Source organism: Cynocephalus volans, chromosome 16 (genome assembly GCF_027409185.1).
Source record: "Cynocephalus volans isolate mCynVol1 chromosome 16, mCynVol1.pri, whole genome shotgun sequence".
NCBI lineage: Eukaryota > Metazoa > Chordata > Mammalia > Dermoptera > Cynocephalidae > Cynocephalus > Cynocephalus volans.
The window spans coordinates 5,823,517-5,838,618 of NC_084475.1; the positions used below are offsets into that span (position 1 = coordinate 5,823,517).

At 52.7% G+C, this 15,102-nt stretch overlaps 1 protein-coding gene across 8 annotated transcripts in view; it reads right to left on the reverse strand.

Moving 5' to 3' along the window:
- Window positions 1–2,722: 2,722 nt before the first annotated feature.
- MAPT (microtubule associated protein tau) overlaps window positions 2,723–15,102 on the reverse strand; it is a 108,642-nt gene continuing 96,262 nt past the window's right edge. For 5 of the 8 annotated variants that reach the window (XM_063081330.1, XM_063081327.1, XM_063081326.1 and 2 more), the window contains 4 exons: window positions 11,955–12,047; window positions 8,369–8,450; window positions 6,647–6,759; window positions 2,723–3,448 (listed from right to left, as the gene is read on the reverse strand). In XM_063081330.1, coding sequence (XP_062937400.1) covers window positions 3,233–3,448; window positions 6,647–6,759; window positions 8,369–8,450; window positions 11,955–12,047 — 504 coding nt within the window. In that variant the 3' untranslated portion in view covers window positions 2,723–3,232. The remainder of the gene's footprint in view (window positions 3,449–6,646; window positions 6,760–8,368; window positions 8,451–11,954; window positions 12,048–15,102) is intronic. The other 3 variants (XM_063081329.1, XM_063081328.1, XM_063081325.1) reach the window with 1 other exon arrangement.

Sequence of the window (15,102 nt, forward strand, 5' to 3'; positions counted from 1 at the left end):
CCTGTCTAGACCACCCAGGGACACTGGCTCTGGAGGTGGGGGAAATGGGGAGAGGGGAGGAGTGCCCAGACCTGAGGAATTATCCTCATTTAAGGTTAAAGCCAGCATCCCTTTGCAATCTACCTGCCAGCGGTGACCTGATCAACCCAAACCATGATCTTTGGGCTGACCCTAATAGTCTACCCCATAAACGGGATTCCAGAGCCCTCTGTATAAGGCCCATGGTGCTGAAGAGCAGGGCACAGGAATTGCAGGAAGAGGAAACAAGAAGAGGTGCGAGAAGAAAATGCAGCCAAAATCAGTGGCAGTAATGAGGGGCCACATCTCTAACCCCCACAAACTTTTTACACCACATTTCTTTTTTCCTCAGAACACTTCACTTCTGAGAACAGCTGGGACTCAGAGGACAGTGGGGAGCCTCAGGGTGGGAAGTTCTGGGCCCAGATAATTCTTTGCCTGGAAGGATCTGCCTACATATGAAGCCTCCAGCCCCGGGAGGAGGCCCTGCACGCCTACCACCCAGGCCCCCCTTTAACTGTACCCAAAGTGGAAGTGGCAGAACTGGGCCTGAGGCTGCTGAATTTCTTTAAACAGCAGTTTTCTGCAAAGTCTGCTTCCCTTTCCCCATAACAGCACTTGGAGCTGGTGCAAAATCAGCAGGCTGACAATGCTTTGGCCAAGGCTTTGGGAATAGTGGCTCCTGACTTTTCACCCTTCCTTAGTCATCTCAGGCCCCTGGAGCCTGTCCAAGACTGGCAATCCATCCCAATCCCTGCTGTGGCTATAGGGCCATTAGTGAGGAGGCGCAGGCTGTTGCCCCTGAGAGCTTGGAGAGGGAGCCCAGGCTGAGGGATGGGCTGCCTAGAAACTCATGGAGGTCTGAGGACTGCACATCTCTCCCCAGCTGGCACAGGCTTCCTTTTTCTTGTGATACAGGAGTTGTAAGACCCTCTTTCAGGGCTGCTGTGGGACTTCTCCAGGGTGTGACCAGAGAGGACCATGTTCATGCTGCACACCAGGCCAGCCACAAGCCACCTCTCTGCCCTGACAAAGGGAGCCCTGGGGGCGGGGAGGGCGGGGGGACACCATAGCCTCTGTCCTAATCCTGTGCTTCAGGCTTTCTTCACGGCAGAGGGTGGGTGGTCCTCAGATGTCAGAATCTGGTCTCTGTTGGGTCCCAGATGTTGATGAAAACCTTTCAAAACTTGGGAGGCCCCAGCACGGTAGACAACACTGGCCTCCTGGAGCCAAATGCCAGCACGGGGGTGAGAGACATCGAGGACCCCCACGAGGGTGGGTTTGAGACCTCTTTACAAGCATTTCAAGATACATGCGTCTTTTTTTTTTTTTTTTTTTTCTTTCACTGTCATAATCACTCTGGTGAATCCGAGCATAAACAGACAAATCCAACTAGAATGCAACAGGGTGTAGACAGGGAGGGAAGGGCGTCTACATACATGTTCAGCTGCTCCAGCAGAACAGACATTGCTTTTCCAGCTGGGACTCGGTGGGGAGAACCATTTCTGAGGGAGCATGCTCTCCTTTTGGGGGTGTGGAGGGCTGATTTTATGCATGTGGAATTGAACAGTGGGTAGGCTCTGGGAGACTGGCAGTCACAATCTGGGGTGGAAGTAGGGGACAGGAGTGTGGTCCTGCCCTGGGAGCCTTGCCTGCCCATCCCGGTGCCATCACAGGCCACCAGGATACTGACCTCCTGTTGTAACACAGGAAGTGGAACAGGCCTCCTGGTAGGGAAAGGCTCTCTCTCCAAGTCAACAAGGCAAAAATGTCTAGGGTCATTGCTGAGCCCCACGCTGGCTCACATCTTCTGTGATGGGAGGTGGGGCAGGGAACCAAATAAGGTCAATTCCATGTGAGAGACACACCAGCTGGGTCAGTGGAACTTACAGTGAGAGACTGAGATCCAACCCTTATGCCTGAACTTGGCCTTCCCTTGATTTCACCCCTTTAGTTTGGAGTAGGCGCCCCGCACATCTAACCGTTACTGAGAAGGGGGTGGTAAGGCTGGGAACCTGGGACAGTGTGACATAATGAAGGGCAGAGGCAGTGACTGGGCTCTTGTGGCAGACACACGGCATGGCGGGATGGCATGCAGTGGCCATGGGAGGGACGGGAGGCTCAGGACCCACTTCCCAGACCCCCCGGCACACTCCAGAGATGCTGAGGCCCAGGCTTGGGAACAAGCAGATGTCCAAGAGGCACAAGTCCTTACAAAGAGAACTGGTTAGCCCTGAAGTCCCAAGTCTGTGAGGTGGCCAAAACTGTGGCTGCAGTTCCAACCTTCAGAACTCGATAAAACAGGGTTTCCGTGGGGCAGAGGGAAGCCCCTCAGCTCAGGACCCCCACCCTGTAGGGAGGGAGGAAGAGGCCGGCGTTCTCGGACATCAAGGTCAGTCTTCTCCAAAGAAGTGGTCTGCAGGGTGCCACCCTCCCGCCAACCTTCCTTCTCCTGCTGCCCACTGTCCCTTCTCCCACAGGCCGCTCTCCGCGGCTGGCACACCGACCCACAGCAGACCCCAGGGCCACCAAGAACTGAGATTGCAGTGGGTGGCCGAGGCCATTTGCCGTTCCTGCTGCGTTCCCAGCGGCGGTCGGCAGGGGGCAGTGTCTCCCATGGCGTTTCTTACTCTCCCATTCCGCCTCCTTCCTCCCCCCGCCGCCCACCTCCTGCCTCGACCTCCCCCGTGACCCCCACCCCCAACTCACTACACTCACACAAGGGTGACCTCATCTGCCTGTGGCTCCACAAACACACCAAGTCTCAGATCCTTTGTTGCTGCCACTGCGTCTGATACCGCCAGGAGGCGGAGGCGTCCCCAGTCCCTTGAAGTTCCCCACAGGTGGCTTTAGAGCCTCTCTTCCCTCTTCCACCCGGAGGGGGCGACAAAAAAAAGAATCAAATGGAATTGCCCGAGGAAATGTTGGGTGTGGCCATGTTTTTAAATGTTTTTTAAAAATATTTTATTATTAGCCCACCCATCAATTTGGAAAGCTGCAATTTGCTCCTGTCCCCATCACTGATTTCGAAGTGCCGAGCCTAAGCAGGTCCGGGGTGACCTGAACGACCGATCTGTGCGGAGCAGCTGGGGGAGGGCGAAGGGCGGAGGGCGGAGGGCGGAGGGCGGAGGGCGGAGGGCCGGGGCGTGACTCTTTTCTCCCACACTCTCTCACTCTCGCTTCTCCGCGACTACTGACCGCCCCGCAGGCCTGATCACAAACCCTGCTTGGCCAGGGAGGCGGACACCTCGTCGGCGAGCGTGGCCAGCTGCGGCGAGTCTACCATGTCGATGCTGCCGGTGGACGACACGTTGCTGAGGTGCCGTGGAGACGTGTCCCCGGACACCACGGGCGACTTGTACACAATTTCCGCCCCGTGGTCAGTCTTGGCTTTGGCGTTCTCGCGGAAGGTCAGCTTGTGGGTTTCAATCTGCAAGGAAAGAGCGGGGGAGCGGGGATGAGAGAGGAAGGGGGACAAGCCCGGCCACCTACCCCACGCCCAAGCCTGGCCTTTGGGGGGCGGGTTCTGAGTCCATGGTCTTCCAACTGGTAGTACTTGTGCACGGTCCTCCCCTCCCCTGTCTCCCAGCCACCCAGTCCCCTTCCCCAGTGACAGTGACCATGACAAGCTTCTGGCATACCCTCCAGAGACATTCCACACACGCGCACACAAATGTGCACGTGGGTACGTACAAAGGGTACTTCAAACCGTTTGTGGAAAAACAGAACTGGAAGATAACACAAATCTTCCCGTGGATTTTCTGAAGACCGCTCATTTCTTACCACATATGGCAACAATGCACACATGCTTTGCACCTTGCCTTCAAAATTAGTACCCTCCGTTATCAATACAAAGAGTGCTTCCTGGTGCTTAGTATTCCATCGCAGCAGATGTACCAAAATGTATCTACTCTCCCGTGGATGGAGATTTAGGCTGTTCCAGCCTTTTGCTGTTACTAACAATGCAGTGTCTGAATAACCTTAAATAACCTTGTACGCACACCATTTTGTGCCTGTGTGAGAAGTGGAGTTGATAGGTTAAAAGGCATGCATGTGTTATTTTGATAGATATTGCCAGATGGCAAATGGAAGTGCTGAGGAGAAGCGGGAGAAGATCAAGGGACGTCACCAGAGCCACTGAAGCCCAGCCATAAGCCACACTCATTCCCTGTCTTTGCCAGCAACCGTGGGCGGCACCAGCAGCCATGCTAGCAACAGGGGCCATGAAGCCCTTTTTTAAAGCAGAGAAGCAATGACAAGCCAGGAGTCCCAAAGGGTACCGGAAACTCAGAAGCAGACAGCATTACGTGGAGATGCGAGTAGTGCATAATAACAACACAGTAATTCTCAACCTTTTTCAGGTCCTAGGCTCTTTAAGCATCTGGTGAAACCAGAAAAATGTGTACATGTAAAAGCCCGCACTTGCACACAAGTGATCATTTTTCCATGCAATTTCAGGAGTCCGTGGACCCCAGAGAAGAGCCCCCTATTGCAGGGAGCTTGAATGTGGGTATAGAGAAAAACCAGGCTCCCATGTAAGCTACATGCATATTTTGCTCATTTTAGGTCACTGCTTTGAAAAAGGGATTCCTTCATATTACTGTATCGACAGGCCATTTAATATAAGCTTTGTTAAGAACATTTATGTTAATGTTTCTTAAAAACTTGGTTTCCTAAGAAAAATGTGACAGATTTCTAGGAATGTTTCCAAATTCCCCAAACTGAAAGGAATCTAAGATGCTGGTCATGTGCCCACTGCTTGTTAGCAATTTTGCTCGTCACACTAGGAAAATGTGGGGATCCCCTGGGACCGGGACAGTGACTTCTGAGGGGAGGTCAGGGACCTGCCCTCGCTTTCTGAGCCATCACAGAGATGAGTTAGAAACAAAAGGAGCCAAGTTTAGACTCAGACTTGGCTCTAACTCATGTTCTCTGGTACAAGGTACCAGGCTCCTTCTGGAACATTGTCTCATTTGGGCAGGCCTAGTACCACCATGGTACATAGGTATTTCCATCCCATTTTGCTGAAGGAGAAACTGAGGCTGAGAGAGCTTACATATCTTGCCCAAATCACTCCTCCAAGCAGAGTCAAGCCTAGAGCTTTCCAGAAGCTTCCAGAGACGGGGGAGGCCTTCCTTCACCCAGGCACCAATGCCCAGGCCATAACTGGAACCATTCAATCAGACTCTCTGGGGGTGGGGCCAAGCCTGGGAATCTTTAAAGCACCCCAAGGCTGGGAAACCCTGCCTTAAACCAGGCTGGGTGATGGAAACAGCAGAGCTCTGGGCTTTTACAGAGGACCGTCTCCAATTCCCCAGGAACTGCACCCTGCCTCAACTTCCCTTGAGGCATGCAGCCTCCTGGTCCCCCCGTTTTCTCACTTTTGATAGGGACCCAGGCACTGAGAATTATTCCCGCACCTTAGGGAGCCGTGTCTGCAGAAGCATGACAGAAACAGCCACTTTAGGTCCACCTTGGGGTCCAGGAGACTAGAGGGGGTGCTGTCGGGAGCCAGAGAGCACAAAGCCATCTACAGACCGGTTCCCCTCTCCTCCCCTCAGCCTTGGGGGGCCCTGTTTGCAGGGTGAGATCTGCCCCGAGGTCTCAGTTTGCAACGTGTGCTTTAAGACCATACTAGCAAGTGCTTCTCCCCAAAACTACACTGTTGGACATTTACTGCAAACACAAGATGGGGTGTGCCTGCTGTTCAGAATCAGAGGCAGAGGCAGTGACCCAGCTGCCACTTCTGACCAGCTGGGCCACCTTAGGGCAACTCACTTTTTCATGTGGGTTGGGCCTCAGATTCTACACCCACTCTGGGACATCCCTTCTTCCTCTGCTACTCCCCAGTCAGCTGCTGGGAGGCACAAAGGCTGGAAAGTGAGCCACTTCCAGAACTTCAGCACAGGCATCAGTGGGAAACCCAAGGGGGCTCTTGGGCTGCATTTATGCAGAAGAGAAAAAGCAAAGCCACAGGACCGCATCCTGTGCTGGGCCCAGAGGGGGCCGCATACCCGCTTGTGCCCCCACCCCCACAACAGACAGACACCCACAGCAAGACCTGAAGACCCTAGAAGCTGCTGGGAACACCAAGGTCCAGCAGCCTCCTCCTGGACACTTCCATGACAGACAGGCAGAGACATCTTCCATGACATGACAGACAGGCTTTGCTGAAATCTGGATTTCAGCATCATTGTTTGGCTCTAACTGCCTAGTAACCGATTTAGAAAATTAGGTTATGTGCCCATGACTTGTTCTTGGTGCACCAGAGCTGACTCTGGGGATGGCTACTTCCTTTTGTTGGTGCTTGCAAACCCCAGGGCCTTTGACTGCACTAAAGAGTCACCTGGGAGCTTTAAAAACACCAGATACCCAGCTGCACCTGTGGCCCATTAGTCAGAATCTCCAGATAGGGCCCAGGCATCAAATCTGTGAAAGGTCCCAGGAAGTGCAATGGGCAGCTGAGCTCTTGACCCACTGTCCTGGGTGTTGCTGAGAATCCATGCCAAGCTGGTCAATGCAGGATCCTCTGCCTTCCTCCTTTGGAAAGCTGGATCAGACTTTGTCCAGCCAACTTGATTAACACCCATATCCAGAGGCAGCCTCTTCCCCACCCTGTCCCCTTTACCTTTTTATTCCCTCCACCAGGGACATGGGTGATGTTATCCAGGGACCCGATCTTCGACTGGACTCGATCCTTGAAGTCCAGCTTCTCAGATTTTACTTCCACCTGGCCACCTCCTGAAACACACACAAGAGCATCTTGCCATCTCCTTCCGTGGCTTAGTGGACTTAGCATATGTTAAATGAGGTCTGCGGTCTACAGACGAAGTGCCACGGGCTGCTAAGGGCACAGCAAAAGTGAGGATAGGTTCTACTGCTCTGGAGGGGAGTAGACAATGACATGACTTTCTGGTTTGCACTGGGATTTGAGCAAGGGCTAAGCAAGTGATTCTAAGTAGAGACCAACCTTTAGGAATGGGTAAGACTCTCCTTTATTTAGAATGTAGTTTGGGTGCAACTAAGTCTTTGCAAAGGCTTGAAAAACAGTTCGCTTCCTCTCTATCATCAAGGTGGGCATCCAATATTTACTCTGCAAACTCTTCCTCCTTAGACAATGCAAAGGTAGATGACAGCTCAGTCCAGGAGAAATTATCCTAAATTCTGGATTGGTTGGCTTTCAACAAGTGAAGTCTTTCTATAGCGACATCCTGTAAACGGCGGCCCCACAGGAACTTGGAATTAAATTGAATGTCAAAATGCACACTAAATAAGGAAGACCAACCCTTCCTCCTCCTTGGCCTTTGACGCCACACCCAAGTGTGGGAGACACGGCAGAGCAAGAGAGGACCCACGTTACTTTCCTGGGAAGGGTGAAGGAAGCTGCTCACAGCGTGCGAGGAGGTACCTTTTGTGGGACACTTTTCTCTGGGAGAGACTAAGCTGCCACAAAGTATCCCAGAGCCAGCAAATAATGGGACACATGTGGACCAGGCTTCCGCTGCCTTCTCTTCCCACAGTAATGGTTCAAGTAAAGGCCTCTGCCCTAAACAGGTCCGAAGGCAGAAATCCTTGCTCTGGACCCTCAGGTGGGAGTTAGAATCTGTACCTGTGACATCCAAATGTGTGCAACTAGCCATGTGTGGCTACTTGCAATTTAACTAAAATTAGTTCAGTTCTTCAGCTGCACTAGCCACATGTCAAGTGCTTGATAGCCACCCATGGCTAGTGGCTGCCATATCGAACAGTGCACATCCACAGTGTGGGACACAGAGGCACAGTAAGCACGGGGAGCTCCAGCAGCAGCATTTTCTTTTCTTTTTTCTTTTTTTGTTTTGTTTTGTTTTGGCAGCTGGCTGGTAAGGGGATCTGAACCCTTGACCTTGGTGTTATCAGCATCATGCTCCAACCAAGTGAGCTAACTGGCCAGCCTTGCATCATTTTCTGTTACAAAAAAGTCACAATAAGGCCACAGCAATGGCCCAGGGGTCCCATGTTGTAGCTGATGCAGTTGGAGAACTGTGCCCCACGTGGGCTGGGAACGAAGCTGGGATATCCACATAGCTGGCCTTCAGGGCCCACCGCCAGCCCCGGAAGCCCTGTGTGCAGCTGGCTCGGAGACCCCTGGGTTAGGGTTTAGGGCCAGCCTCCTCCCAACTTCTTCACCTTGTCTTGGCCAGCAGGAGCCCGCTCAGGAACAAGCCGAGGTAACCACGCCTCCCAGGCCCGGCACGTTCCACACTCAACACTCTCCTTGACGGCATCTGACAAATGCTTACCACCCTGACAATCCTGTCCTGCCCCACCCCAGCACCTTCCTGTCCCGACCCTCGCCTTCTGCAGGGGCTACCTGGTTTATGATGGATGTTGCCTAAGGAGCCACACTTGGAGGTCACCTTGCTCAGGTCCACTGGTTTGTAGACTATCTGCACCTGGAAATGAGAGGATGAAAGAGACAGAGAGAATCAATAGGATTACTTTATTATGGGTACAGCACAATGAAAAGCATCTGTGTACACCCAGGCCCTGCTTGGACAGTGGTTCTCGTCTGCCACGAGGAACACACCCTAGTCAGGGTGGAAAAATGTGTGGTTGAAATTCTGCCAACCCTGCCCCAAAGGAGCCGGGTCCTCACAAAATAGCTGTGGGATTGGAGTGTCTTCCATCCCCGCAGGACAAAAGACCCTCAGGGAAAAACAGGGACGCTTTGTCATTGCACAGGGCCCATGCCATTTGTCTGGCCAACACTTAAATGTGAAAAAGTCACCCCCTTTCCTGACATGAAGTTGACAGATCACACTTGGTGAAGACATAAAGAAAGAAGTGGTCAGTCTGATCAGCGTGTATGGTGTTGGAACAATCTGGATGGAAAGGCAGGAGAGCTGTATCTGCTGGGCCTTGAGGAAAGGGCAGTGTGAGGGTTGCCGGCAGTGACAGGTTAGCAAGCAGGACCCAGAGCAGTTCAGCCACTCAGAGGTCAGAGCCAGCTGGCCCCTGGGCACAAAGTGTCCTGGACATTTCCGTCTTTACCAAAAGAAGCAAAAAGACACAAACAGGATGGGCAGGCAGCACACTGCATACCCACAGATTTAGTTGCTCAGCAAGCGTGGGAGGCTCAACACATGTCGGGAGGCGCCTGAAGGTCCCATGTGTGCCGGCCGTGCTGCCCATCCTGCAGGCTGCTGCTGAGCTCAGCCCAGGACCCAACTCCCCCATGGGGGTGCCCTCATGGGGCCCCGTTAGTGGCAGATGGGTCTCCTGGAGGCAAGTCTCTACAAAGTCATGGCCGTGAGGGGGACCTGGATGGCCTGTTCCCCATGGGGAGTCACCTGAAGTGCAGGAGGCCAATGACCACCAAGCTGGCTCACTCTCCCTGCCCTGGAGGCTACCCAGAGAGAGATGGCAGAGAAAAAGGAGGGGTTTCTACTTAGGTCTATACTGGAGCAATCCCAAGGCTGGCCAGTTAGTTCATTTTGGTTAGAGCATAATGCAGATAACACCAAGGTTAAGCGTTTTGATCCCCTTACCAGCCGGCTGCCAAAAAACCCCCAAACAGACTAAAAAAAAAAAAAAAAACAGGAACAGTCCCAAATTATTTTAATCAATGCGGGCATTTGCTGTTTATTGAAGGAGAGACGTTGAAGCAGAGGACGTGGCCACGTGTGTCAGCGTGTGGGGAGGACGCGGGTGTGGCAGTCGCCACCCGGGCGAGGAATGCACCAGAATGAGGACAGGTCTGAGGAGAGTTGTGCTCCGGGCAGGCGTGACGGGTGGAGGGCAATGAGGCCTGGGAACTCCAGTGCAGGGGTGACCAAATGTCACCCTCTCTTCCCTCCGGCCTGGGCGAGGCTACTCATGACAGAGAATGTGGGTAGGGCTGAGGCAGGGGACAGGGACCTGGAACGGCCAGAGGGGGAAGGATCAGAGGGGTGTGGCAGCCAGGGCCGGTGGTCAGGCCAACTGGAGGCCAGGGGAGGGGAGTCCTGAGAAGGAGAAGGAGCGGGTCCTGCCTGCTGGGATGTCGCCTCCTGGCTGGGAGCCCAGGCCAGGGATCCAGTGCCCCCAAATACCACAGACGGACAACATGTGGGGGCTTGTAACCATCCACAACCTTCCACCAGGAGAGGAGTTCCCCACAGTGAAGGCTCCTGCTGCAAACAAGCAGTAGCCACCGGGCTAGAGCAGTGGTCAGGGTTGGCCCGAGGCATCGTGCGGCTCTCTACCAGGTCACACGCTAGCCCACAGGCTGGCAAAGTGCAGGACACACGGGAGGGGCCCCAAGAAAGCCCCTGATGTCCCGTGCACTGCAGCCTCAGCCATGACCAGAGGGAGTGGCCCACGCTGCCCCACGTGCTCTCTCCTCCCAACAGCCACCTGCAGGAGCCTCTGCCACCTGCGGCAGCTGGAGCCAGGCCCCACGGCACAATCTCCGCCGGCCCCACAAGGCCTGAGCTAAACCAGAAAGCACATGGCCTTCCGCCTCTGGCCAGAGCCCACGTCTGGGAGAAGCCAGAGAACCAGGAGTCAAAGCTACAACGGCCTAAAACAGCAACCCGCACACGGGGCTCGGGAGCAAGGCCAGGGCAGCGGCTGGGGGGTTGTCCACACACCTCTTCTCTCAGCAACAGACAAGGTGGGGCAGACAGGTGAGCAGGAGGTGGGGACCGAGGAGACACTTAGCAGCCACTGGTGAGGAAGCGTTAACAAAGCCCCATGCAGCAGGAGCAGCAGCCGGGATCCAGGCGCCGGGCAGGGGGCAGCGGCAGGCACATTGCAGGAATAAACCCTCGGGGCCAGACGCCGATGCAGTGCGTTCCCTGGAGACGGCCCACCCCGGGGGCTGCAGGAGTCCCACGGCACTGCCGGCCAGGAGCCAGGCACCTGCTCTCAAAAACCACCCGTCTTCCCTGGGCTGGACCTCAAGAGTCTCAAACCTCCAGCTCTCCAGCGTGTTAAAAAGTTTGCTTACAGCTGAGCAAGAGCTGCGGCGTGAGGAGGGAGCGTCAGGATGTGGGTCCGCACCCACTGCCCTGTGAGCTCGGGCGGCCAGCAGGAGGATGGGCACTCGGCGTCCGGCCAGTGGGCAGCAGGGGAGAAGGATCCAAGTCCCAGTCTCACAGGCTGAGGATGCAGAGCCAAGGACATTTGGAGGAAGCCAAATTTAAAAGGCTCAAAGCAGCCTTTCTCCTTCAAACAGGACTGCAGGCAGGGTCACCTGCGCACTTTAGTTTGGCTCTTTGCGTCTGAGTCTCTGCCAGAGGGTGGAGCTGGTTTTAAACATAAGCCAAGAGGCTTAGGAATCGGCTTCTTCTTTGAACATGCCCGAGAAGCCGCAGCTGAGCAGAGACTGGACTCTTCTGGCCCTGAGGTAGGGCAGTAAGACCTTCGTCCACTTGTCAGACCAAACGGGCCAGCTGTCCACAGTGCACCCACTCAGTGAACGTGCCCAGGTGATGGGGAGGAGGTGACAGAGCTGTCCCAGGTGCTGCCACCTTCAGCCCAACTTCAAAAGGACTGTGGGGCTCCTGGGGGCAGGTGAGGGGTGTTGAGTGGAGCCCACCGTGGGTATTATGCTGTGGGACCAGCTGCCCAGGGAGGGGACGGACGGAGGACCAGTCATCCCCCTGTTCTGCCCACGCAGGCCGAGAGATCCATAAATGCTGGGACATTCTCCTAGAACATGGGGAGTGGGTTCTAAGGCCAGGGGACCCATAAATGCTGGGACACCCTCCTAGAACATGGGGAGGGGCTTCTACATCAACGGGCACAAGTGTGGGGACTGGAGGAGCCTGGGCTACATTGACCTGGGAGACACGGATAGATGCTGAGCCTGAGAATGATTTATTCTATGCAATGTCTGCTAAGTACGGGTATTCATGCCCCTTCCTTAAAAATAAAAAAACAGTGCGGTGCGTGGAGAGTGTGACGGTACTCACACTGCCGCCTCCCGGGACGTGTTTGATATTGTCCTTTGAGCCACACTTGGACTGGACGTTGCTAAGATCCAGCTTCTTATTAATTATCTGCACCTTTGATAGCCAGAAAACAGGATGAGTGACACAGCACACCCCGATCCGTCCCTGTCCCTCTGGGCTGACACACTCTGCCCTCTGTGTTGACAGGGAGGGGCCCCATGGGAGGGCTCCGCCTACAGAGGTGTCTGGGGTGGCAGGAGGTCTGAGTCCTGCCTCCAGAGGGTGGCTGAAGGGACTGATGTTCAGGATGAGGAGGGAGGAAAGGGCTGCCCATGAAGCATCCCAGAATCGTGCGTGACTGGCAGTGGGCCCCCCGTTACGACACTGGGACTGCACAGCAGAGCCTCAGGGGGCAGTTGCTCCCTTTATAAAAGGGCCGCGCCCCCGGGTCCTCAGAAAGCGCATCTAAGCCTGTCAACCAGGGCCACGGGCTCGCCAGCTTGGGGTGGAGGGAAAGCGCGCTCATCAATGCGTCATCGATGCTCGTGATCAATCAATGAAGCGTCCCCTGTCTTCATTCACACCCCACCAGACCCGTCACAACATCTCAGAACTTTATGTGTCTGTTCTCAAGCCTGTTGGGCACTGGAGTCACCTGTAGTTTTTCTGTTTGTTTTTGGAAACACGGCTGGCTGGTTAGCTCAGTTGGCTAGAGAGCGGTGTTGGCAACGCCAAGGTCGAGGGTTTGGGTCCCCACACCGGCCAGCCACCAATAAAGAAGCAAAATCCCAGATCCCAGCCCTGACTCAGGACTAGAGTCCCGAGGAGTCCGGCTTAAGTCTCTGTACTTCCGAGAAGTTCCCCTGGTGACTCTGACCACAGCCAGGTTTGAGACCCCCTGAGCTGGTGGGGAGGACACCAGTGGCTTTATGAAGCAGATCAATACAGAGTTTGCCCTCTCCTGCCACCCATCCACTAGCCCCCTTTCACCTACAATCCCACCAGGCAGGTAAAGGACACTCGGCAGGTGCTCCTGTTCCCAGGAGCAAATGCTTTTCCATGAGCGGGGTGGTCCGAATGGGCCCCCAGATGGCTGCAGTTCTGGGAGGTTCTTCTTTCTCCAGGCGCCAGCAAGGAGGTGTGGGGATATCAACATTTTGGTGAGGAATGACTTTTACCCAATTTGCCTAAAAACTATGAAATAAACAGGCAACCATAGTTCAGAGAAAGACATTTGGAAAACTCTACGTTTTGTCTTCTGCTAGATCAGCGATTACATCTTCCTCATCGGGGGTCTCCGTGCAGGAACTGCAGTTAGGAGACCATGTGCATTGGCTTTTATTAATCATAGATGTAAATTGCCAATTGGAGTTCCCAGTCAAGAACCATTAGTGCCAAGTGGGTTTCTGAAATTTTGAAAACGGCACCGAGACCCCAGTTGCTGCCTCTGTGAGTGCAGGGACAGAGCCGGGCTGAGGTGGGAGCTGCCCCTTGACTTGGTGTTGTCAGCACCACGCTCTCCCAAGTGAGCCCCGGGCTGGCCCCCCATTTTTTTCTTTATTTTACTCATCTGAATCTTAAAACCTGGGAAGCACAATCTAACCCACCTCTTCATTGGCTTAAAAAAACCCTGTATTTCTCTCATTAGAAAATATAACACCAGCAGCAAAAAAAGAAAAAAAAAAAAATTGTGATTTTGAAAAATAGAGGTTAAAAAGCAAAAACAAAAGTTTTCTTACCACCCTAACACAACCACTATTGCATTTTGTTATATTTCTTGAAGTCTCATTTATATATAACTACACTATATACATATACATAGTAGAAGTGCCGTGCACGTGCAAATTTGTACCCGGCTTTATCAAGTAACATCAAACCCTAAGCATTCTCTATGGCCTACAGTCATCAGAGCATTATTTATATTTTATTTATTTATTTATTTATTCATTCATTTATTTATAAGATGACTGGTAAGGGGATCTTAACCCTTGACTTGGTGTTGTCAGCACCACGCTCTCCCAAGTGAGCTAACCGGCCATCCCTATATAGGGATCCGAACCCGTGGCCTTGGTGTTATCAGCACCGCAGTCTCCCGAGTGAGCCATGGGCCAGCCCGTAGAACGTTATTTTTAATAACATGTCCTATGCTACTTTGTGAATACCATTCCTGTGCTATTGAACATTTGTATTGATTCCATTTAAAATAATACAAACAGCCTCCCATGAACATCTTTCTGCAAGGAGTTTTTTTCCCCATATTATGGATTATTTTCATAGCATAGAGTCCTAGAAATAGAATTTCTGGGTCAACGTTATAAATATTCTAAAAACTCCCAATACGACTCTCCAAATGGCTTTCTAAAAATGTTGGATTAATGAGCACTGTTGAGAAAGCCAGCTTCACCATATTGCTGCCAGCCTTGGGTATTTAAAAAATTGTTTTGCTTATTTCTTTGATCAAAAAATCCCAGAACTGCATTGTTGGCTTTTTCTGCATTTGTTTGATTGTTACTGAAATTGCTCCTTTACTTCCTTTTTGCTCGTAGGTGCATTTTTTTCTAACATACAAATGTTTACTTTTTTAGATACTCAAATTCTTCCTTTGTAATTTCTTCTCTGGTGTTTAAATGTAAAAACCACGCCTCCTTTAGAGTTGGATAAATATCTAATTCCAACTCACCTTTTTTGCCCACCACCCCCCTTGTTTACAGACAAGGAGCCATTTGAGGCTCAGAGAGGTTAAACGTCTTTCTCAAGTTGGTGACAGAAACCACACAAGAATCCAGATCAGGGAATATCTGCAGGCACAGGCTGTCTATGTGACAATAAATTGCCCCAGGCTGTCCTCAAGACTACTGCCTTATAAATCAAATAAAAACAATACCTCTTGTTGAAACACTGAAATTCTCTCTTGCCAGCAAGGAGACACTACCACAGTGCCTCAGCCCAGGCGTGAGCTGGGGGAGGAGGTGGAAGAGCTTTCTCACTCTTAAGGAGTCACTGTCACCCTCTGCACAATGTCTTTGAATCAACTTGTGCCACCCTGATTTTAAGGAGTCCCACATGAACTCTTTCTTTGGGGATTATTTTTTATTTATAACTTTCTATTGGATAAACCCCAGAAGCAGGTTTGCCTGCTTTTAAAAAGGAATGAGAGCAGTTTAGAATT